The following is a 26,189-nucleotide window of genomic DNA, read 5'->3' as shown; positions in this document are numbered from 1 at the left end:
GCTCCTCCTCCTCCTGCGGTGTCCCACGATCACTGCTTCAACAAACGGTACATTCATTGTGGCAGTATACATGCGTTTGTTCATCGTGCATACTTTTTATACATTTTTGTGTGTGCGCTTTGACGTTTCCGCCTGCTATCACGTGGCGTAGCAGTTTTGGGATTTGCATGTACAATTTCGCGCTCTGCCAATCCACGTTTGAATCCATGAATACACTTTCTTTGCGCGCGTATGGACGTTGCGATTGTTTGACTTGTAACACCCACATTTTTGCTTGTTGTTCCCCATTCCATGTGTGTCGCTCCCTTTTTAGGTGGCTGTGCAGACCCGCACAGCCCTTCGCTTGGGTTCTCGCGCAAGGCGATGTAATGTCGCATTTACTTGTCGGACCAGCGCAGATTCCTCGCAAGTCCCAGGTAAGCCACGCATTGTGTTCCATGAATATGCGAACGGGAGCTTGCGCGTGATTTCGCGCACAAGTCCCTGATTTTCTGCGCATTATATTCCATGAATCGGGCCCTTCGTGCGTTGGTAATTTTATGTCACCGCATTTCCAGTTGTCATGCCAATCACAAAGACCACATCCTGGAACCCCTTTCTTTTTGTAGCAATTGTTTTGGCAATATTTTGGTGGCTTATGCCACCAAAAAGCAGCAAACCCAAAAATGAACTGAGGTAAAATCGCTTGCACCACTCAATATATGCAGCAATAGTGTCACTTCTGGTACTTTGCGGCACCACTGAAACTGGCCAGAGACAATGCAGTGCCTAGCGGGCCCCCTGGTTTCAATCAAAGGTGTAGTTCAAGAGATGCAGAATCTGTGGGACAAAGGTATCCATTAAAAAAAGGATTGACAAGATTAACATTTTGCCCTCTGGCAGAAGCCTATGAAGTCACTATGGTATTCAAGGTCAAAGCAGTGCAATCCTTTAAAATTTGTATGGCTTTCAATTAATTCTCTAAAAAGCTATTACAGGACATGAAAGCTAGCAGAATATGACAGAAAATTTTCAACAAACATTTGTAAAAGTATTTCCTTAACTCCCTATCCACATCATCCCTCTTCTGTCTTTTTTTATAATGAGGTCAATATAAAAGCACAATAAATGGTTAGTAATCGACCACTATCTTTAGTGGCTTGTTATCTTACGTTCGAAAAAGAAGGTGCAATAATAAAAGAGTATAAAAAAATGGATGAAAATGCAAAATGTAATTTATTAATTGGAGTTTAGTACTGAACCACAGGCAGACATTCTGCTTTAGAGAGCAAACCGTCTTCATTTTGTAGCTGCATGATAACCTGTCAACTTTTTAATACAAGTAATTGCTAAGTTATGAAAAATATAATGACTGCAAGATGAAATTACACATGTGGCATAAATACAGAATAGAACTGTACTACTACTTACAGTAGGGGAAGTCTTCAAGCTTGTGCCCTTCTTTTTTACAGTCCCATTTGCTACGGAGCTTGTGGGGCTCTTTTTTTTATAGACCTATCAAAGGCAAGTACATTGTACATATTATAGTGTTAGAACATCCTACAATACAAAGAAAATACAAGTAGGGTCATCTGCATAGGTTACACAGTTGGTACTTATAATTGATAAAGATTGTCTTTGTGCTTCTCAAAAAACATTCAGCATATTTCGACAACTGGACAACACTTACTAAACAAACTGTCAGCATACTCTAGGAAAGATGCAATAATTTCCACTCTGCTCTTTTAAAATGTCTTTCTATAATCCAAGCAGTAATCATATTGGAAAGACATACCTACACTGTGACTACATTATTCAGATCCATGGCTCTTTTCTATTGATACCGTGTGGGTACTGTGAGGAAGGCATGGTATCAAACAGTGAAGATAGATGCAAGTGATCACAGTTCAAATGTGTTTATTGGTATTGTACGTGTTTATTGTACCTAAAAGTATGCATGTACAAAAAGACCTAAAAATGCTACCACCAAAGGTTCAAACACCAAATGTTCGAACCTTTGTTGGTAGCATTGTAGGTAAGTATAAAAAAAAAAGACTGCGGGGGTTTCCCCCACAACACCCCACTCACTATACTATGTGGTACAGTGAGCAGGGTGTTGCGGGGGACACCCTCGCAGCACACCCGAAGAAAAAAATAAATAAACAAACGAGGGCTGCGTGGGTGTCCCCCGCACAGTATAGTGAGTGGTGGTTGCGGGGGAAACCCCTGCAGCCCCTGTAAAAAACAAAAACATTCAAAATGAAAAAGACCCTGCGTGCAGGTTCCCGATCACGGAAGTGAAAGGGAACTGGCGCCGCAGGGACTCAGCGTGAAGAAAAAGGTAAGTAGGGTATGTTTATGTTCGGGGTGTGGGTGGGGGTATGGGTTTGTAGGGATTGTGTACGTGTGTTCGCATGGGAAATGTGCAAACCTTTGGTGGTTCGCACATTTCCCATGCAAAATTTCCAGCCGCAGGAAAATTAGCCGCGGTTGATCGCGTAGATCCGTGTTTATTGAACTTCAATAGGTTGGTTGGACACATATCTAACCTAAATCTAACAATGAAAGCAAGCTACGACCATCAAATAATAATAAAGCAGTCCTAGTCTAGTCTCTGTCAAAATTAAAGGGCCTATACTAATAAACCTATTGCCAATCTTTACTTCTAAATACAAAAGGGTGTGGGACAATAGCAAATTCAAAAAGAAAATTGTTCAAGAGGACGGTTGTGCAGTTGGCTTTCCTTCCCCATGTTTTCAGCACAGGGTAAGGCAGCACGTTCGGGCTTCGCACACACACTGGCTTCTCTGGCACGAGAATACAGTTCAAAGCATAGATGTCAGGGCCTTCTGCCAAAGTCTCATTTCCAACAACAGTCTCTTACTGCAGAGAGCCTGTCGTAACAAACAAATATCAAAGTAACATTCCTATCAGGATCTCTACATGCACAAGTTCTCACTTCCAGTGTTCATCGTGGGTCTCCCTCCTTCAGGCTTGGACCCAATTTTTACCATAATGTTTACACTTGGTCTCCCTTGTTCGGGCTCGGACTATGGATCTCCCTCGTTCGGGCTCAGATCCTCGTGGGTTTTGCTTAAACCGTTGCAGGCCAACTTCGATTCACTTAACACAATGTTCTTATGAATCTTCTACTTTTGTTTCTCTTGGCGGGATACCTTACAGAGACCTTCAATTGAGCATATTCATGGTGCCGCACCACGCTAGCAACAATATAGTACCTTTCAAGTTCATTCATTAGCAGTGTAGCTTTACTCACGTCTTTCATCACACGCGTTTAACAATGTTGGTTCCAGCGCGCGCTATACAATGTTGCAGCTTGCAACCTTGACTTTAACACAGACCGGTCTTGCATCGGTCTTCCCAACTCACCAGTTGTGTTGGTTGCTCTGGTGCTTCTTCGTTCTTGGGGCCAAGGACAACACCCCGACGGCTGGTGCCTCTTCCCTGCCTTGGTCGGTTACGCGGGAGGACCTTTGGTATCTCCGACACAAAATGCAGGATTCTTCGGTCTGTTTTCCTGGCCTTATGCTTTCTGACTCAAAGGTTTCTTGAAAGGAACGGTTTCTTGCCGGAAAGGTCAAGGGTCATGCCCTCCTTGAAAACCCTTCTTGGTTTGCCATCATTCTCCCTTCGTTCAACTGCCGACTAGAAAATGTTTTTCGTTCATGTGCTTTGCCTCGCTCAGATTGTTCTATCATCCTCCGCCTTTTATCCGTGTGGGGAAGTTTAATGGAAGTCAGGTGTGAGTGATTGTTAATTGCCTGACTTCGCCTGACCAAAGTAGCGGGATATGTCAGGTACACGGCTCGGTGCGAGTCTGTTTTCTCCCAGAGCCGACTGTCCATGTGAAAGTGTTTGAGAAGGGAAAGGGAAGTGGTGTGGGGGGTAAAATTCCCACATAGGGATGAGGTAAAGGTGCTACAGGGGGAGCGATACTGCGTCTCGCCATCCGGTTTCTCACTCCCACTTCCTGAAGACCCCTCACCCAGGTGATCCTCCCGCACTGGTCCACCCCCGGGGTCTGGATCCAAAGGAGATGGCTGTGCCCTGGCCACCTGAGAGAGAGATCCGCTGGGACTAGCGGGTGAGACACCTTCTGGTTTCTCATATAGTACTCTCTCATAAAGTGGCTGGAAATAAATTTGATTCTCAAAGCTTCTAATCATAGATGGTTGCGGCCCATCAAAACGCATGCATGCATATTTTATGCAGCCACACACAGCGCAAAATGAAGGTATGGTAGGCTGCTGTAGCCGCACTTAGAGATGTGAACATGCAACACAAACAAAGTACAACCACGATCAGGGCATTTGAAATGGGACCCTGTGAGTAGTCCCCAGGAAACACTGCCAAATCAGTACCTCAAGCGAAAGGCAAGTTATAGGTTTGATGGGTCTTTTGAGGATGCCACTGATAATCGGCTTCATTGGAGCCTCTGGGTCTTCCCTCAAAGAGCTACAGATGGCTGTTTTGGGGGACTTCCTGGTAAAAGTGAGAGTTGCATACCTGTAATCAGGTAGAGGTGAATATGAAAAAATCTGGTGATGCTCTTTCTGATGGATTAGTCTCCCAACAATCCCTTATCACCCTCCCATCCTGCCCCATATGTAGAAAGTGTGTTCCATTTCCAAGCTCTGGGATTATCTCAGCTTCTGAGCACAGGGGGAAAAAAAGGGAACTGACGTTCCAAGGTGAGGTGTGCTCTTTGTATGGGACTACTAGTGTTCTTATAGAGACGTAGAGTAGATGCTCCTGAGGTGAGTCGGTGTGGAGATACACTGAGTCCCCTGCTCAGCAAGGTTTCTGATGACAGCAGGTGCTGGAAACAAATATCTCAGATGAGGATTTATTTAGAAAGATATACTCTCAAAGCATTACACATTAGGAGGAGGCAGGAGAGGCAGGACCATCAATTACACAAGAACATTTTTTAACTCTACTCTGTTAAAGTTGGCATCCAGGCCAGATGGGAAATCCAAACAGTATGCAGTGAGGCCCAAGTAGCCATCTGGCAAATAACCAACTCCGGAACTTTGTCTTCCAGATCAGATGTGGCTGCCAGGCGCATCATAGAGTGAGGCGTGGGTCCTTTTCGCACCTCTTTCCCAGCACACGCTTTGCACTTCAGATAGCTTTTAACAGACAGGAGCAAGCAGTAGCTATAAATAGATGGTCACCTTTTTGAAATGCTCTCATACCAGAGTCATAAAAGTTGAAGGCTGTATTAGAATCCAGGCAATTAAATATTTCCTGCTCTTGAGTGATGAGGTAGTGGGGAGAATACTGGTAATTAAAATTGTGCAGACAGGTGAAATTCTGATACCACCTTGGTAAGAAAGGAAGGAAGAAAGTTCTAACCAGACAGGTAAGCTCTGTTGAAAACAGAAGATAGTGAGGACTGCAAGGCAATGCCCATAATGTATTGAACCTCCTAACAGAGGTGATGGCAATCAGAAAAATGTCCTTCAACAACAAGAGTTCAACAGAACAGGAGTGAAGTGGTTCGAAGGAGCCACAGTGAGGATAAAGATGAATTCCCATCGCGGGACAATGAATTGAACATGTTTACTTTCTCCTAGAGAACCTGCATAAGTGTATATATCGAGAAATAAGAGCCCAGCTTTCTCTTAAAGACTGAGATTGCATCCAGATATACCTTAAATGTATACATCTGCAATCACTGCTGGGCCAGTAACAGTAAAATAAAAAATAAAAAAAAACAGGCTTAGAAAAACACAGAGTCCAGTTCCTTCTCTCGAGACCAAGCTGTGGACCTTTCCCACATCAGGTGTAAATGGCTTTGTTGGGAGGCCTCCAGGCTGAAAGGGCCAAATACAAGACAGTGGGCCTCATTACGAGGTTGGAGGTTTTACCGACAAGGCTACTTCCATACCGGCCAGGAAAATCTGGCACCCGCGAATGGGCAATTACTGGGGTATTCCGGCCCCGCCGGACCCAGTAATTGCCCTTTTGCGGGTGCCGGTATATCCCCATTCCCATTTCAGCCCCATAGGGCTCAATGGGAATGGGGATGCCTGTAGCACCGGCACCGTACATAATGGTGCCGGTGCTACAGGCTTGCTGTGCTCGCAGGTGCCTTTCATTCTGCCAGGGCCGACCTGGTGGAATGAAAGGCACCCGCAGCACAACTCAGAGTTTGCCGGTCCAGACAAAACGGCAGCAGTAAGCTTACCGGCACCGTTGTATCCGGACCAGTAACCTTGTAATGAGGCCCATTGCCTGTTAGGTTCCAATCCCTGTAGTTCAGCCTCTCAGCAGCCACGCATGAAGGTTGAACTTTCTGAGACTCAGGTGGAGGATACACCACTCTGAGGGGAAGAGGATTTTTACCCACAATGAAAGGTGCCAAGGAGGATATATGGCCCTGTTAAGGAGATCAAGTCCCACATTCTCTGACCCAAGGTCCTGACACTTCCTAACCTCTAACGAAACACAAGTATTATGAGAACCAGTGGGAACGCATAAATGAGGTTGGGGTTCCACTCCACTATCTCTACATTCCCAGTGCCCTCTTCAGGAAAAGTACCCCTTGAGCAGAACAGCTTGCCATTCCTGTTGACAGTGAAGGTGAACAGGTCCACTTCAGGAGTTCCCTAGAAGTCAAAGATTTCTTGAAGAACCTCTTGGTACAGCCCCAACTTGGAGACTGTGCTCTGCCTGATCAGGGCATCCACCACCACGTTCTCTGCTGCAGCAAGATGGGCTACCAACAGAGAAATGTGTTTTTCCAGCGCCCAGAACCGCAACCGCATCACTTCCCTGCAAAGACTGTCAGTAACAGGGCACCATCCCCCTGAATCAAAAGAAGGAAGGCCGTCAGTGCTAGCCCACAGCTCCAACAGGTTGATGTGAAACCTGGACGCTATCGAGGACCAAAGTCCCATTACCATGAGATGCCTCTTGTGGACACCACAATCCTTCAGAGAGGCACCAGTGACCATGGTCTGCAGCCACTGTTGCCAAAATGGATTCCATATAAGCATTGTGACTCATCAGGGCCACCACAGGCTATCCCATGCTAATCGCTTTGAGACCTGCAGAAGGTCCATCATGATGCCTGAAAACTAATACGATTGAGAACACAAGAGCCACTGGAGTGACCTCATTTGCAACTGGGCCTCTGGCACTAGAAAAATGCAGAATACCATAGGACAAATTAGATGAAGTATGGCTACGGCTGACAGAGAAGAGTTGCTGTTGGAAAGATAACCCACGTGAGAGATCTTGCTGACCCTGTCCTCGAGAGCAAAAGCTTTCCAGCGTGTCCTGGATTGCTCCAATGAATTGAGGTGGCTGGAAAGGTGTCACTTGAGACTTACCTAAGTGAAGGGAGAAGCCCAGGCTTTGTAAGAGGTGGCAAGTATGGTGCAGATGGGACAGCACATGATGTGGAGTATGGGCTCTGATGAAATAATCATCCAAGTAGTGGAAGACATGGGCCTCATTATGAGTTTGGTTGCATCTCTGCGGTACATCTGCTGAGATACCACCAAATGGATTTACCGTTGTCGCCACTTGGTCTTGCAGAATTACCACTGGATTAGAAGTGGCGGCAAGGCAGTGTTAATTCACATTTATGGAGTTCATAGGACTCCATGGCAATTTCGCCGGGATTACCACTGGTGTATTTCTGCCGAAATTGGTGTTTTTTGGCAGTAAGGTGACTGACTTACCTCCAGCATTTTGCTTGAAGTTTCTCCTCCACCTTACCTCCAAACCCATAGTTTGGCGGTGTGGTAATGTGGCAGTAATGCAGTGGTAACTCTGTTCCCACTGCATTACCACTTTTTTTTGCCACACTCCTAATGAGGCCCCTGGTCTCAGTCACTCCTGAGACAAGCTGCCACAAAGGCCATCCACTTGATGACGTCTGTCAAGGCAGAGGTCAGACCAAAATGGAGAACTCAAAATTAGTAACAGGTTTTTCCTATGTCAAACCTCAGGCCCTTCTTGTGCTGTGGATGGATGCACATGGAAATAAGCATTGTGGAGGTCTACTGATAACCAATCCTAAATCTGTAGTGCCTTGAGGATCTTGGAAAGTGTGACCCATCTTGAGTTTGCCTTTCCTAAGGTACTTGTTTAAGTGCCTGTGGTAGAAAATGGGGTTCAAGCCCCTGTCCTTTTTTTGGTACCAAAGAATATTGTGAGTACCATCCATTTCCCTTTTCTGCAGCCACCCCTAGATCGATTGCTGCTTTCACCATGAGATTCTTGAGCTCATTCAAGAGGAGGTTGTGATGAAAGGACTTTTACTCTGCAGGGGGAAAGAATGTAGTAGTCGCAAAACTGCCTACCCAGCCTCACACTACTACAAACAACAGTGATCGCAATCATAAACATAAAACAGGCACAGTGCAGCAATAACCCTTCACCTTTTGTGGTAACATGGGCTGGGGGTAGGGTATACTGATAAGATGGGTGTGAAAGTGATATTACTAGCAACAGAAACAGCAATAGTACAGACTCCAAAATTTAAAGAATGTACAATGAAGTTACTATAAAAGTATATATAATTGAATTAAACAAGCCAATATGGCATTAACTATCTAGAAAAACACTAACAAAAACCCACCCTTCTGAAGAGAACATGGAAAATAGAGTGCATATATATAATAGTACTGTGGGTACCTGGAGCAGAGGTGACGACATAAGGAATTGCAACAATTTCACTTGAAAAAGGATACCTTTGAAAAAGATGCAAAAAGGTGGCTTATTAGTCACTGTACTCCCAAAAGTGGACCAGGTGTCTGGCCCTCTCAACAGTACATAAATCAGTTCTTGAGTGGTTCGACAGCCAAACTGGCATCTTGGCACTGTTCTTGCAGGTTTAACCGGGTTTGAGTGCAGCAAATCACATTAATCCAGGAAGCTATTCAGCTTCGAGTCAGGTTTGAAGTAGAGCTTAGTGCGGTCCTATGCAGTGTCAAAACAGTGCAGTTCAAGAGTCTGTAAGGGTCAGTTTGATTGCCGAGCTGGCTTGAGATGATGGGTAGTGCTGGGTTGAGTTAGCGAGTGACAATGCTTCCAGCAGTTTGAGTCGAGGTTCGATGCAAAGGTCCTGATGCTTCGATGCCTTGTTCGAAGATGCAGCGGTTTGAAGGCTTCCGAAGCGGCAAGCTGTTCAAGCCAAAGCAGAGATGAGTGTGGCTGGTGTGATACAGTGTTGAACCAATCCGATTGATACAAGCAACTTTTGAGGTTCCTTGAGAGTGCCAAAGGCGGCACCATGGGGTCCTGTGCAGTTCGAGGGCATCGAACATGGCTGACTTAGTTCTAGGATGGTGCGAAGTGCGAGAACACAGGCATTCAGCTACTTTGGGCTTCCCAGGATGCTGCGAGTTCCATTCAAGGCACCTGGTGCCAAGTTGAGCCCTTTTTACAATCCACTCCCAGTCCAGTGACTGGCACCTGCAGGGGTCCGTAAAGCAAAACAAGGGAGGTAATGTCTGGAAGGTTTAGAATGATTCATAACCTCTGGCATAGCTCTGGACAACCTTTCAAACCATCGTTTTCAGCCTGCCAAGTCATTACAGAAAGGAGAAAGACCATAAATCCTGGTCCCACCCCAAAAAGGGAATTACAGCCAACTGCTTGGTCACCTCCCTCCTACATGAGACGACATGCAACCCCAGACATGTTGCTGCCTCATTTGGCGTCATCAGTGAGGTGTAGCATGGGTCCTGGGCAAATAGGCTCTGACCCATGTATATTCGGAATGACACAAGCAAAACAAAAGAGGTGATGGCTGAAAGGTTTACAAGTAATCTTAACCTCTGGCATACCTCGGAGCTCCATTCCAGACCATCGTTCTTCTGCCTCCTAAGCCATTACAGAAAGGGGAAACACCATATGCAAATCAGGCTAGGTCTCATCCCAAAAGGGGCAGTGCAGCCAACTGCTTGGTCACATCCCTTCTGAAAACCAAGCGTAGCAGCAGAAGCAGCACAAGTCTCTTTGTAACTGTCCTCACTCCTTGGAACTCCCTTCATCTCTACATCTGCCAAGCCACTCCATTGGCTCAGCTCAGATAAAAACGGAAGACCTGGTTATTCATTCAAGCATGAGTCACCTATTCTGATTCCCCTCCACTACTCCACTGTATGAATCTGGTTGTGTTTTGTCAGTGGCACGTCTGTGTCACGCGGAAAGTCCAACTCAGGTCTTTACCGCACCAAACAACTGTGTGACTGTGAGAAATGAGGTGAGGGGAGTGGGTTTTGGGTGTAGAGGGAGTGGGTCGGGGCATGAAGGGGGTGTGTTGGGGCACATCAGGCAAGAGTCACAAAAGGGAGAAGTGGCGCACCACTTAATCTGAAGGTGTATGGTGTAGGATGGGGGTGGAGGGTTAAAGGAGGGTGAACTCCCCTTTGTGGAAGCTTGATGCGGCCAGTGAGGGTTAACAGCAGGGACTCCTTTGAGCAGGTGGAACAGGGGTTAAACTACTGCACTGTAAAGTCATGCGCAGTAAATACAAGACATGGAACCGTTTTCTCCTGGATAACTCTGAGCATAGAAACTTTACTTAAATAAAGGAATACAAATAACAAAAATCATTACATTGTGCTTGTAGATGAAATCAAAAATCTTCACGAGTGGTTGTTTAGTTTTCACTTGTGTGGTTATTTCACTCCACTTCAGACTAATCAAAAATAAATAATTTTAAGTGCAGAAAATAAGACTCATTGGCACTGCTGTTATCGTCATCACAGAAATTAACAAATTACTTACAGCTGTACTGTGGAAAACCTTTCCGTCACAAGGGGGCGCAGCGCATCTGCGCCTCAGCACCACTTGACTTATCACTCTCAATATATACCAGCCCTGAAGTCATGTTCGGCACCTCTCAAGAAGATTTATGATGTTTCATGTCATCCACTGCTGGACATGACTTCAGGGCTAGTATACATTGAGGTGCCATTACCCATGATCTTAGTTACACCCTTTTCCCTAGTTCTCGGATGCTGAAAAACCACAGAACAAATAAGGTGTACTAGATGCAAGTCAAGAGGGGCAGGACTGGAGGGCGATGAGGAATACCTGGAAGGATCATCCATAAGAAAGAACATTACAGAGAGATAAGCAATGTGTTCTTCTAATGGATTCCTTCCTCTCACGGATTCCTCACCTATGATAGACTCCCAATGAAGTACGTTGACCTGGAGGAGTGAAGAGAGCAAGGGCACCACCTAGACCAGAAAGCTCTGGTGGACCGCTCTACCAAAGTTAGTGCCCTGCCCTGATTGGGAATCCAAGCAGTAATGTTTGGTAAACGTCTGCAACGAGGCCCGCATGGCTGCCTGGCAAATGTCCAGAAAAGGGACTCCTCTCTGCAGGGCAGCCACTGGTCGCATGAGCTCTGAAACCCTCGGGAACATCCTTACAACCAAGATTGTAGCATTTCAAGATGCAGACGATAATCCATCTCGACAGTGTCTGTTTGGCCACAGCCCTGCCAGCATGGGCACCAGCATAACCCACAAAAGGCGGGTAACCTCATCCAAGAGGCGCAGTAGCGGAGGACCCGCACCTGGTCCAGCTGATGGAAATGTTGCTCATCTTTGGAAGGGTGACACAGAGGAAAAAAGAGGAATTTCCATCTTTTTTAAGAGGATTGAAGTCTGAGACTACCTCAGGGAGGAAGGATGATCTCACTCACAACTTCACTTTCTCTTTGGAGAAAACCAAATTTGGATGCTTAACCGACTATCCCTGGAGCTCAATCAACCATCTGCAGTAGTGATGGCTACCAGGAAATAACCTTAAGGGTGAGCAACCTTAAAAAACAAGAATGTAGGGGTTTAAATGGAGCAGCCATAAGAAACGTCTACACTACATTTAAATCACATGCAGGAACAACAAACTGCTATGGGGGAAACTGTTGCAAACTGTTTGCATAATCCTTGCAAAAATTGCATAACTGTGGGAATCGTGAAGAACAAGCCCGATTAGGCAACAGTGGCAAGGTACCCATTCACAGTGCCAATATGCAGGCCGGTCCAAGCCAAGGAAAGCAGAAAGCCCAGGACAGAAGATGTGGGGCAAGTAAAATAATCCAGATTCTTCTCCTGGCACCAAATAGAAAATGTAGGCCATTTGCAGTCATAAATAGACTTGGCAGGTCTCGGAACCGAGAGGAGCAAATCCAGGACGTCATCCCACAAATCCCATTTCTTATATCTCAGCTTTTCAGGAGCGATGCATGAAGGTTCAGGCTGTTGAGGTTTGGATGGGCATGTCCAGGAGCTCTAGGTACCACATTCTCCAGGCCTAGTCCGGAGTGATCAGAATTTGTGTGGATCCAAACAGGGTTAGCCTCTTGAGAACTAGTGGGATGACAAGGATTGACGGGAAAGCCTAGGAGGAGGTTGAACATCCACTCGACCTTCAGTGCATCCCCCAGAGCCCCCGGTTGAGGAAATTCCCTATAGCAGAACAACTCCCACTTCTTGGTCACACTTCAAGTGAATAGGTCTACTTGAGGAATCCCCACAGAGGGAAGATCTCGTCCAGAACCGACTGACAGAGCTCCCACTTGCATGAGGCCACATTTTTCCGGCTGAAGGCATCCGTAATGATGTTCTCTTTTCACGGCAAGAGTCCCTTTCAGAGACACATGGTTCTATAGAGCCCAGAGCGACAGTTATTTTGCTTCTCTGCACAGAGATAAGGACCCCACACCATCTCATTTCAGCACATTCCTGCCCTTTACCAAAGGAAGAAAAACAACCAATGTCATCATGATGCCCCTCAATTCCAGCTAATTGATGTGCTCCCTGGACTTTGATCCAAGCACCCTTAAATTCTTCTGGCAAGTGATTTTCCAGGAATGGAGAGTTTACACATTTTGCAAGAACGCCTATCAGAGAGGATGTGCATGCTTTCACAGTAGTGGCTCGACATATATCTCCCTTACAATTAGTGGGTCTAAGATTACTGTTAATAGCCGTTGGTTCCAGTTCTGTGATGGGTCTGAATCTAAACTGAATATATGTCTCTGTTTGCTTAGTATCACATAACCTAAGCGCTGTGGGCTGGGCTGGTTACCTGTGTATACGTAATAAGGCTGGGCTGGGCTGGTGACTCCTCTCTGGCGCTAAAATCACGCCTGCAAGCTCGTTACTATCGAAGCACCTACCTTCTGACACAACTTTTTTCTTCTTTTTTTTCTGTTTTCCCCTAGATGTATTGCGTGTCATAGACACGCCCTCCACCTCCAGCTACTGCCAGAATCCCCATAAAAACCTGCATGGGCGCGCATCCAGCGCGCGCATCCAAGTGTTGCCAAGTGTGCTGTTTGGCAGTTCGGGTGAGATGTGGTGAGTGTGCTATTTACTTTTAGCAAACACAGTCATTAATGGTTCATTTCTTTGATTCGCTGTTAACGTATGTTTTCCTACAATCCGTGTAGCACGTAACATTTGTTAAAGTGTGTTACTATTATTTTTTGCACTCTTAATCTCCACTTTTGTGCCCACCCCCAGCCACAACCTCTTCTTGATAAACACTGTGGGCATGCTCATTTTGTGCGTGCATCCAAGGTGCCACCGGAAGTGTGGCAGTTGGCAGGTCTGGCGGTGTAGAGGTGAGGTGGGGCATTCCTTAGGGAAAAAGGAAAAGTCTCCATACACAGATTTGGTCTCTGCATTTGCTAATAAGGCATTTATTGAATCTGCTTTAGGCAACTAAGAGTATTTTCTACCCCCCCAACCCAAGATGGCTACAGTATTAAGAAATGGGAAAATATGTCTCTCGACCCCAATTCCAAAAAACCCTAATGTTGACCCCTCAAAAGAGGGCCAATGCTCCCCCATATTAAACAACGAAAAGGATATAGCTGAACTTAAGGCTAATTCAGAGAACCTAGGGTTAGGGGGATAAACAAATGAGCAAAAAGAAAGTATTGTGGACATAAATCAGGAGGTGTTGGTGGAAAATGATCTTCTGATGAATATGGCAGCAAATGGAAAAAAACACTGAAAAACTGATATACAGGAAGTGGAATTATCTCATATGATTGACCAGGTACATGCAAAGGGACAGGGGAAACATGTCAGAGGACGAGGACGACAAATGTATCCCAGTGGGTTTATCGTTTGACTCACAGGTTCCCATTCAGACTAGTTTCTTGAGTATTCGAGAGAGCTTGCCTGAACAACAGTCGGTGGAGCAACCTGTGGAGTCGGAGGATACAAAATTGGATGTTTCAATGATGTCACAAACTGTGAAATTAGAATTGAGCAAACGAGTAATGCTCTCAAGAGGACCATCTACCCCTGTCAACGCAGCATGCAATGGTGTTGATAAGGTTCACCTCTTTCATACTCTTCCCCGAACGCAGACTTTAACACTACATAGAATATTCTCTGCCAACGCGAAATTTCCTCTCCCGTCAGCCTCTATCTTCTCTGATGCCGGGTGTCAAAAATGGGCACAGGAGGAAAACTGACTTGCCTTTGCATGTGGGGGGACTGGGACCAAGGGTGCATAATAAAATGTTGACTTCGGAGCCCGCAGTCCATTCACTGCCCCCTAGGGGCTCTCTGACTAGCTCCCCAAATCCTGAGAACGACAAGCATTTCGAGGAATCATTGCCAGTAATTTCTAGGATACTAAATCTCCTGGATAAGGGACATGAGTTGACTCATTGGGAAATCAGAGACCTGAAACGGATTGTATTAGATACACAATCCAAACTTAATAGGGTGGAAGGTTTCCCAATGGTTAAAACCAGCACCGACATCTCAGGAGCAGGAAAGACAACCTTACCCTTCGATGTGACTGTTAAATCCCAGGGCTCTCAGACTAGCGAACATCTAAGCAATTGTCCGAGTTGTAGCCCAGCTGAAATTACAGTAAGCAAATCGACAATGACTGAGTTTGCCCTTTTGAGTACTACTCCAAAAATACTTGATGAAGGGGACAAACAAATTCTTACGGCAATGAAAGAACTACACCAAGAAATGACTAAAGTAGAACAGGGTGCGTCAACTTTGATCTTGTCTCTGCCCTTAAAACAACTGGAGGGGAGGGTGAAACGACCAAGGTGAACACAAAATCCCCCCTAGAGCCCCCAGATAGTCAGTCAGCCTTGACAGATCTCTTGGAAAAGTCCAAAAATGTAAATAATTCAGTTGCGGGCTCTCAAAACACAGACGATGTATCAATCCAAGAATAAACCAGATACCGGACAAGGTTCAAACAAAAACTAAAGAATGTAAAGTCCTGACAAACGAGGTTGCATTGTCAGACCTGATACAGCTAAATGAAGAAAGCCAAGTGGCTTTACAGGTACATAATGTCATCCCTGATTTAAAACAGCTCCAATTATCCAACTTCTATAAAATACTAGAAAAATCAACCTCTAGTCAAATTTTACTGCAAGAGATCCTAAATCAACAGGAGGAAGCCCCAATGACATAATTGGAATCTAATAGATTGGGCTTCACCTCACAACCATTGGTTGGTAATCGGGATCCCTTACATACAAGGGATGTGGTCTCCTGGCTTTTGCCGGATCAGCCACCCACTTCAACAATGGAATTGGCCGACACTAAGAAAAGGGATGATATTGACCATGCATTACCAGGGTTAAAGACTGCTCCACAACAACCAATAGAGGAAACGGGGAAACACAATAATGACCTTCCAATGATCATTAAGAAAATTCTATTGGATTTATTACCAGAGGCTTCTAGGCTCAAAAATCAGGACCAATGGGAAAGTCTAGAGGAAGGAAATAGAAATTTTCATCAGGACCATGAGGAGGACCCCACCGAGATTAACATGCATGGCGAGCAGTCTCTGAAACACCACACTCGAATAACGCCGCCAAGCATGGGGAAAACTCACAAAGGAACCAAGGGAACTTACTGGAACAGCCTTTTAACCCCAGAATCACTCAAACTAAACATAATCAGGATGCTGATGCTAGATCTAGCCAACACTCAACAACACCAATTCACATTAAAGATAGTGATTTGCGCAATATGACTTGGCGGCAACCGGCCCTTCCAGATTACCCTAGTATTTTGCTATATAACCTATGTGATATTGGTGGCCCGCCTTCCCTAAATAGATCAAGTGTCCTTTCACTGTTTAATGAGATTCCAAAATTGAGATTGATCTCCTCTGCAGACATTAGTTTGGCGGACTTCATTCACCCTTCGCGGCTTGATCACGTGAGAATAGTCCCGAGGTCCCAAAACGTCTTTGACCTCATAACACAGGAGACGGAACACTTATAATACAGCAATGTTAACGGCATTAAGAGATTCATCTGCCCACCAATTTTGGATGCTAATAAACTCGTTAGAAAAAACACAGGTAATGTTACAATCTGTATGTGTACAAGAGTATGTTTGGGCTACTCACTTCTCTACTCTATATGAAGGAAGGTTTGCTATGACAAATAGCTTAGAAACAATCAAAATGGGAAACTGGCTATGTAACTTTGATGTTGATGATACAGAAAAACAGATCAAGTCTGCCAATACCTCTCGAGCTGCTGGCCCAAATGGGCTCACTAAAAGTGCATTGAAGATTAACCCAGAATTATGGGCTAAGGCTCTTTATATACTATTCTCAGACATTATACTGACCCGCTCTATTCCTTCCTCCTGGAGTATCTCCTATATTGTTCCCATATATAAAAAAGGGGACAGAAGGTGTCCTTATAATTACCGTCCGATATCTATCATGGACTTGCATTCTAAAATATTTGCAGGAATTTTCCTTTAGGAAAATTGAGGAATGGGCAGAACAAAATCAGATACTCCACATACAACAATTCGGCTTTCGAAAAGGGATGGGCACTGAAATAGGGGGCCTAATCTTTTCTCTCCTTTTGGAGAAGGCGTGGAAGAAGGCTGCCACCCCCATACATCTAGCCTCAGTCGATCTTTCCCTTGCGTTCGACAAGGTGGATCGGGTAAGACTACTATGGACTAAACTGGCCTTAATGGGTATCCCATCGGGACTTCTGACCATTCTCATTCATTTACATGAAGACTCTGCAATTCAAGTACGATTAAATCTATCAGGGGATTTGTCACGGCTTATACAAACAGGCAATGATCCTTGACAGGGATGCTTGTTTGGACCCACCCTTTTCAATCTATACTTAAGGGATGTTGATGGGCCCTTGACAGCAGCATCGCTGGTCTCACCTAGGATCGAGGGTGGGAAAATATCATGGACAGCCTATGCCGATGACATCCTTTTGATCGATGCTACCCCTGAGGGTCTCCAGCGGAAATTGGTCGCCCTTTCAAAATATGTGGATAATAATGGTCTGATTATTAATGGGAAAAAATCTGTTGTAATTTCCCTAACAAATCGGAGAAAACTCCCCAACTTTAAATGGAGGATAGAGGGATGTTTACTGCTTAAAGTTAGATCACTCTGTTATTTGGGTTTCCCGATCTTCAGTGGCGCCATGATCTATATGTACAGGAATTACTATTTTGATAAAGCTGATAAAATGATTTACCAAATGCAAAAGGTAGCTACTAAATATTTTAAGTACTCAGTGACACCGGTAATTAGGTTTTATAACCTTAAAGTTCTACCTAAACTTCTTTATGGTTTCGAAATTCTCCCATTCCAAACTCATCGATTGGCCGCCAAATTGGAGTCTAAAATTTGGCGGAAAATACTTTATTGTCTACCGAGAGGCGTTCCAATGTCAGATATCCGTTTTGAGCTGGGTCTTCTCTCACTAGACAATAAAAGCATGTGGAAAAGACTAACCCTGTACCGGAATCTAATAGTTGCCAAAGAAAATACCTTATATGAATTGATGGGTTGCAGATTGAGAACTGGTTCCTCGACATCGAAGTGGTTGTTGAACCTTCAAATAGATTGCTTGAATTGTCTTGATTCTGTTTAACATTGGAAACCCTGATACTTAACCCTATGAGAGTTAAGGAAAAACTTCAATCTCTGGACTGGGTGCAATCCATGGAAAGGGTGGTGGCCTCCAGGATCTATAAACAGATCATCTATGATGGAAAGAAAATGGGTTTTCCGGAGTCATACTTAGTTAAATTCCCTGACCCTAAAAGAGGGCTGTATATATGAGATTTCGATTCAACGTTTTGTTGACAGGGGAAATTTTTGAAATTCGCTCGGGTGCCACACAGAGAATCCCCTGTTGTTTTTGTCACTGCAGTGAAACATCTGAAACATTGAAGCATTTACTACTTGAGTGTCAGGCATTGGTAACCCAATGTCTGGAAATTTTTGGTAAATTTGTTCATGATCCCTCAAGAGTAGATATTGAAGATTTTTGGTGGAATATGCTTTGTGGCAAATTGAACGCATTAAAATTGGCTGTAGTGAAATTTTTGCATGAAGCTTGTAATCAACCAGCAGCCATTATTTTACCAACTGAATAATGTAAAAAGGTAAATTTAGTTTGAAGGGACAATTGTTATACATCGCTGTAAATGTATGTATGTTCTTGTTAGGAAAGCAACCTGTTTAATGATTTAAAACTGCTGATGGGACTGATGGCTTAATATTTGATTTGATGTTGTATATAATATATGTAAAATAGGGTTTTAACTGTTTTGTTTATCTTATCCTTTTTTAATTGAGTGTGAAAACTCTACCTTTTTGTATAAAAAAAGTATTATGTGTCTTCTTTTGTAAAGGTTTTTATCTTGTAAACCAAACGCAAAATAAAATAAATAAATAAATAAATAACCTAAGTGTGTCATTTCCTTGGTAGAACAGCCCTATTCCTTTGGAGCAATATATTTTGTTTAATATATTGCATAGCCTCTTGAATGGATGTGCACCATGCAGCATCCTTTGGTGGCCCTTAATTTGTAATGGAGCAAGGATTTGCCAACTCTTTGAGAATTTTAAAAAGTTCTTTAGAATCATATTGAGCCCTGACTATCCGTGTTTCATGCATGGACTTTTTTTAGCCTTTATAACTGCTACTTTATAGTCTTTTACCGCCCTGCTATAGGCTTCTTTGTCTATTTCAGTTTTTGTGTGCTTCCGAGTATAAAAAAGTTTTCTTTTGTGCACCCTGAGTCTACCTAACTCGGGTGAAAACCAGTTGTTACTTTTTTTTATCTGGCACCAATCTCGTCTTAAGTGGGGCAATGGTGTTTATTACATTCCATATGGTATCTTGGTACGACTTAATTATGTGGTCTGTTGTTTTTAGATTAGCTGGATTATTTTTAAGGGGAGCAATTCATGCATCTATGGTTCCTGGCAAAAGCTTCTGAATATTTCTTGAAGTAATCCAACTTTTTTGTACCACCAATTTCTTTATGTCTATACCAATAATACTTCAAAATTGATGGAAAAATGGTCTCATTAAGGGCACAGGGAATTTTTGGGTTTGGAAGTCATAGAATTATAAGTTACCACCCAGTCTAATATGTTTGCTTTTATGTGTGTGGCCTCATTGATTAAATGGGTAAAGCCCTGATTGGTACAGGCCTCCTCCAATCCTTTAGATGACTGATCGGTGCTTTTTCCAAGCCATAAGTTAAAGTTTCCTAGGACAATGAATTCAGGTGTTGGTTTTAGCAACAGTAGCAAAATGTTACCCATCTGGGTGATAAAGTCTGGCATTGATGTGGGAGGGAGATATATTAGAGCTAGGTTCACCGTTGTAGTAGCCTCAGTTCTAATCTTTATTAAGAGTGTTTTGCTGCCCACTTGTCCCACTAGATCTATTTTCCAGACCTCTATACTCATTCTGTGAGTGATTGCCACATCCCACCATTCACAATATAGTGTCCATCCATACACAGGACATTATAGACTGCAGAGATAGCTAGAGACAATGGGGGTCTGGCTGCTTGATGAAGCCATGTTTCTGTGACAACACATACATCCAGATCATGTTCAAGAATGTAGTCTTGGTACCTCAGTAGCATGCCTAATCAAGGATCTCATGTTTAACAATAATTCGAAGGTCTTGCCATTTCACAGTTTATGTCTGTCTGTGTTTCCCTGATCCTATTTTGTATGATTCTGTCATCATCAATGCACTGTAGATTGACAGCAGAGTCCCCAAGGGTCAAAACTGACTACGGGGTCAGGTTTTTGATTTGCTTGAGCTCATTTGTCATAGATTCCCTTTCCTAAATCACAACAGGGCATACCTAGTGCCCTGGTTGTTGATAGTAGGAGTTGACAGGTCACTTTTAACATTAAAAAAGTGATATCTGTATCTGTTGTTCCATTGGTCTCTATGACGTTATCAGTCCTGCGCATGGCCATACTTTGTGTATTCCTATGAGGATATTCAATATTCAAGTAGAAAGCACTAATTCACGCTCATCATTGTGCGGCCGCTGACAGCAGGGCCCTTTGATCAATGGTCCGAGTCAGAACGTTAGTCGAGCGACCTGTATACTGTGTAAAGGATGCATAATTGTAGAGGAAGGTATTCAAAGTCTTACCTTCTCGTATAGATCCTGGCGAGTGCTGGCACGATCGGCGCGGACTGGCACAGACCGGCGCTTTTTTACTAACGCGTCACAGAACAGATGGGATCTTACCAAGCAGCGGTTAGTAAAACAGTCAAATCAAGGTACATCCTAGGTATTTTCTAGCTTGAGATGAAAGCAATGAGCAAAATAAAACAATTAAGGTGCTAGATAAAATATAATAAGGCTAAACGCAGGTCAACACACTAAAAGGCGACTCAGCACAATAATATCAAATGAAAGACAATAATTCAGCAGCAGTGTGCTCTAAATGAAATACAGGGTAAAATGGCAAGAATTCCATAGATTAAAGGCAGGCCCCCTTATATACCGGCAAAGACAGGCTTCTTGTAACTAAGTGTATGACCATAGACATACCTTGCCCTCTGTGAGGGTGCTTCCGCCTGTGGCGCACTATGAACCATTAGTAAATACACACATAAATTTGTGTCAGTGTATATCTGTGTGTGTCAAAGTATATTTGTGAGTATTTCAGATCAAATCAGTGAATGCATGTGTGTCTATTTGTGTCATTATTTAATTGTGTAGTCCAATATCAAAGTGAGGGCGTTTGTGTGGGTGTATATGGTTATGGTTTGTGTGTGAGTGAAATGAAGACAAATGGCTATTTGGCAGGCAATTTCATGCAGGAAAACCTTTTCAGCAAACAATACTTTGCCTGGTATATAGTGTAGCCCCAGACCTATCATAGTAAATGTGTAACTACAAGCTTAATGAGTTTTGTAAATTGATGCATGACTCCATGCATTCACTTTGGAGCACTAAAGAAAAGTGTGCATATACACATACAAACTATGGTTTGTGGAATTAGCTCCTGTCCGGTATTCTTCATGTGCTAATATCTTAGCTTCTAATGCTCAGCCATAAGCCAATTTGAAAAGTCCTGTTTTTACAGGTTTTTTGAAGTATAGGTGATTCAAGGGTTGCATGATGGACTTGAGAGCATTCTGGAGTGTAAGGATCATTACTCTTAATTATGTGCCTCCATGTTTAAGACATGTAAACAAGACAACCAAGTGGTCTGTAAAGCATGTAGTAAGAAGCTATTGTCTGGAGGTAGACTAGTCCCTTCTGCAGTAGGCTTGGTGCCTAGTACAAAGAATGTTTAACTCAATTTTTTATTTCACTGACCACCTATTTCAAGGCCTTTGTGGAAAGCTAGCGAGGAAGGTTCACACAAACGGTCATCGTTTCACTTTACAGAGCTTTTATTTAGTTTTTCAAAAGGAAATAGTTTTCCACTTGTTAGGATGAGGTTTTAGTTCATAAATGTAGTACTACATATTCAGATCACACTCATTTAAACCCAGCGCATTCACTGCCAATAATCTATCATCATACCTTTTGTCATGATCTCAGATTTAGTTTGAGTTTTATGTTTTGTTCCTGTCATTGCAAAGTTTTCTTTCTAATGGATTGTGTCCTCGCACGTATTCCTCCACTTATATGATATCTTCCCGTATCAGCTGCTTTGGAAGACATTTTCGGTAGAGGGCGATGTGCGTCAATGCGGTCGACTCAATGTCTCTCCAGGGCTTCCATCTCAAAGTCGACATCATCGTTTATATTGTAAGAAAGTCATGGTGCCCAGAGGTAGACACTGACACAAGGATACAAGTTTCGAAAACCTTCATTTATAAAAAAAATGGGGATTGAAGAATGCCTAACTTTCCCTATTTCTAAATGGGAGTAGTCTCGACCATTAAAGTAAAGAAGAAAGAATAGTCCAAAAGTCTGTCTGTCAAAAGTAAAGAATCTGTCTTCTGTGTCAAAACTATGCTTGCCCTCACGTTCTAACTTAATAATGTTTAGGGTATTGGATAAAATATATAAGTGTCTCAAATGAATATTGGGATGGTCATGGAGTTTCTTCTCAACTCCCTTGCCCAATCTTAAGTCACTCGGGATCTCCCAAAGTTCAGTTTGTTCAAAACAGTTCACAAAAAGGCAGTTCAATAGTTTCCTTATTCGGCACAGTTCATGTATTTCTCTCTCAGGCTTCCCTCACCTGATTCAATGCTTTCTAGCATAACACAATGTTCCTGGGTGGATATTTCTGGCTTTCTACACCAGAGTGTAGACCCTCTTTACTTGCTACTTTCAACTCTTGAGTATTTTACATCACAAAATTTCATCATCTTGATACATGGGACCCCCTTAGCCAATCTTCCTGTTTTCCTCATGCGGTTTATGTTGAAGACTTTCGAAACGGCACAGCTTTACTTATTCCCAAGCCTGACCACTCCGCCACTGTTGCATTCTGGTTATCATATTCCTTACACTTTGTTAGTCTTTCCTCAAGCGTGACTTCTAGCACCACAAGTTCTACTTCCTTGTTTCTGTCTCAAACGTGCTCCTTAGCTGCCCAACAAGTTCCACTTCCTTGTCAACTACTCAGTTCTGTTTCATTCGATCCCCATCGGAATCTTGCTTCTCTCACTATTCTCTTCCATAGTCTTTCCCATAGCCTTTCACTTCCATCAACTTTATTCAACTCGCTTTTTAACTCAGCAATACTTTAACTTTCGCATTTCACAGAGACATTAGACAATGTGGTATTCCACAGGACCACTCTGTTACTTTGTTTCATCACAGTTCACAGTTCAAAACAAACAAAGCTTACTTTCAATGCGTCTTGCTTCTTAGACTCAACCTTGCTTGCAACTTGGTAACCATTTGCGTTGTTACAAACCGGGCTCTCTCATCACTTTGAACTCACCGGCTGTACTTAAACAATGCATCCTTCACAAATCTTTTATCCAAGGTCAGGGTCTCTTCCCCTCCTGCCCCTCAGACCTGCCTGGGTGGCTTCACTGTCCCAGGGAAACAAGCAATCTCTTGGTACAACGTTCGGTGAGATTAACCAGCTTCTCTGCTTCCTTTGACAAACACTTTTGGCTTCTTGGAGACACGGCTCCCTACCCAAGCTTTCTGCTGCTTCAACCTGCAGCCTTGTAGCGTCTCTGCATCCTGTTCTCTCAGGCCTGGTCTCATTAGCCTCTGCTCAGCTGCCCGCCATATCTCATTCTCGATCTTACCTTTGCCCTCCTGGCTTTCCGTGCCCCCCTTGTGAATCTGTGTTCACCTTTTATACTTAATTTGTTTCTCAATTGGATTAAGGTGTTTGTGATCATAACCAAGTGCCTGACTTTGCCTGTCTCAATACAGGGACATTCATAGAAAGAGAAGTCCTTTGAGTGTAGGTGTTCCGTCGTAATGTTATTAAGACGGGAGATGCAGTGAGGGTTCTGGGGAAACCAAAGGTCTGGCTGACAGGAGGCTAAGGGGATGTCGGCAGAGGGTTATTTGAAAGGGAGGGATACCATGTCTCAGTATTAGGACTGTCATAAGGAACATGGGAGTTGTGGTATCCTCTAAGAATATTAGAGGTGTTGGATCTCTAATTGCTAGAACAGTGGGCATAATAGTTTTGTGGTATGGTCTTATGTTTTCATAAACATTTAGTGTAACGGGAAAATGGCATTTCTCTTTTAATCATTGTCTCGCTCGCTCTCGGTGAGAATGATAATGAATGAGAGGATGGGGCTTCACAACAACTCTGAAAGTCGGAGAAAAAGGAGGACGGTTTGTTAGAAAGCATAGTTGCCTTAGATTTAATGCAACGTTTCTTCTTTTGTTTGGTACTTTCCTTTCAGTATAGGGTTTACATTTTTTTTTTCAGATTTCCAAGATTGGGCTTTGTAATATCCCATGAAGGCTTCTGTTATATCACTGGCTTCTTCCCCTTTTGGAAAATGCCATGTCTCATCTGAGGTCTTCCCTCTATCACTACCAAAGAATCCTTCATCCAGGTGATCCTCCCTTGCTCGTCCGCCCCCGTGATTGGCATCTAAGAGCGATGGCCCTTCGCTGGCCACTGGGATCAAGGATCCCAGGGGATTATATGAGAATAAACCTTCAGGTTTCTCACAGGCTATATAGCATGTACAGCGTACGTTGGCTTCCGTTCCACTTTTCCGTGAGAATGAAAGCAAGCTTACGTTTTTTTGTGAAACCTTTGTCGAGATGGCCTCATCTTCAGCTCCTTCAACTCCGAAGACCGGGTTCAAGAAGTGCTACAACTGCGGTGCCAAGATGTCCCTCACGGGAGGTCTTGGAAGGAAAGCTTAGGGGCAATGTGCTTGCCTTGGAAGCAAGACGACACAGAGCACCACAGGTTTGATCCTCGGGTCCGCACATAGAAACATCTGGGTAATAAGCGCGTTATAAATTACCTATCATATATCACAGACCCACACCGGTTGTGTCTGTGGTGCCTTGGCGTCGAACATAAAACCGCGGACTGTCAATCCAGTCAGTCGATGACCGGTAAGGCTCGGAAAGAGCATAAAGGGAAAGTCCAGAGGTGACTCTCCTCGAAGGAAAAGATCCAAAAAACGATCAAGCTCCAGGAGCTGGTCGCTGTTATGCTCACCTGGTCTCTGCGGAGACGTTGGGGCATGGTTACAGCCCTACCTGAGCTTGAATCACCCCCTTCAGGCCTCCCCATCAGTAGAAAAGCTGTGAGTGGTGGCACGTGGTGATAAGAGTGTGTGAGTGCGCCAATCTGTGATTGTTGTACCTCTCAAACCCTTGACCCCAAAGTACGGTTTCTGTGAGCATACACCGGCCCATAAAGCTCACCTGTGAATTATGGAAGTTAGGTTCTCCTCCCTGCTACTTCTGGCAGGGGTACGTCAAATGGGATCTAGTTCCTTCACTGATCCCTGATAAGGATTAGTCCAGTCCAGCTGCGACTGTGCTTCTCCTTATGATTGGTAAGTCTTTCTTGAGCTCTTGTGATGCCGTTTGTTCTGTTTAATTGTTTAATGTCTTTATATGTTGCTCCTATTTATGCCTGCAATAATGTCTCTCTTCTGTTTTCTTCCCTTAGATGGAAATGCGGCCTCAATGCAGCTGTGAGACGCGGTCGGATGGAAGATGGATGCTACCGCAATGTTCGACAGCAGGTAAGTGATGGTTTAAGGAAAGCGCGAAGTATGGCAAAGTGCACCCTTAAACTGACTGTATTTTCGATGTCTAACCTTGTCTTCTGTTTTTCCCTGCAGGCGCCTCTGTCGACGATGGAGCGTGTCGTGCTGCGGTGCCAAGATGAAGATTTCGTCGTTCCGGAAAAGTGTAAAGATGAATACTTGGTTTGCCGTAGAGATGTACAGATAAGAACAGCTTCCCCCAGTTGGTAAGTATGATGGCAGGATGTCCAGGAAGCAGGATCTTCAAAGGTAAGTCTGACCTCAGGCTACGAAGAGCGTTACGCTGCTTGCAAGTGCAGAATAGCGCTAAGTGTCTGTCTTGAGGATCGGGGCAGCTTATATAGCTGAGATCGTGGGCACGACCATTAGGGCCGACTTACCAGCCACACCCTGCCACTCAGAGTGAGCACGCGCAAAGGCAATCCATTAGCAGCCACACCCAAGAATAAACATGGGGCTGCTTAATGGATGGAATGTTCAAGGTTAATGCATCTTGCTTAATGGATGGAATGTTCAAGGTTAATGCATCTGAAGTGCTATGTCCATAACAAAAGCTTTTTGGTGTTAAATGGATGTTCTTGTTTACTTTTGTTGATGAGCCTGGTGCCAAAGGTGCCAAGACAGTGTCCACCCAGGTCTCCTGTGCATGCAACCCCTCCATGCCTGTGCCCCTGACTTCATGACCACGACA

At 44.0% G+C, this 26,189-nt stretch overlaps 1 protein-coding gene across 6 annotated transcripts in view; it reads right to left on the bottom strand.

Moving 5' to 3' along the window:
* STK33 (serine/threonine kinase 33) overlaps positions 1-26,189 on the bottom strand; it is a 1,615,433-nt gene that overhangs the window by 252,461 nt on the left and 1,336,783 nt on the right. For all 6 annotated transcript variants that reach the window (XM_069623713.1, XM_069623715.1, XM_069623714.1 and 3 more), the window contains one exon: positions 1,411-1,494. In XM_069623713.1, coding sequence (XP_069479814.1) covers positions 1,411-1,494 — 84 coding nt within the window. The remainder of the gene's footprint in view (positions 1-1,410; positions 1,495-26,189) is intronic.

Source organism: Ambystoma mexicanum, chromosome 11 (assembly GCF_040938575.1).
Source record: "Ambystoma mexicanum isolate Mex_15411 chromosome 11, UKY_AmexF1_1, whole genome shotgun sequence".
Lineage (NCBI taxonomy): Eukaryota > Metazoa > Chordata > Amphibia > Caudata > Ambystomatidae > Ambystoma > Ambystoma mexicanum.
The sequence above is the reverse complement of the archived record's forward strand: the minus strand, read 5'-3'. Positions and strand labels throughout refer to the sequence as shown.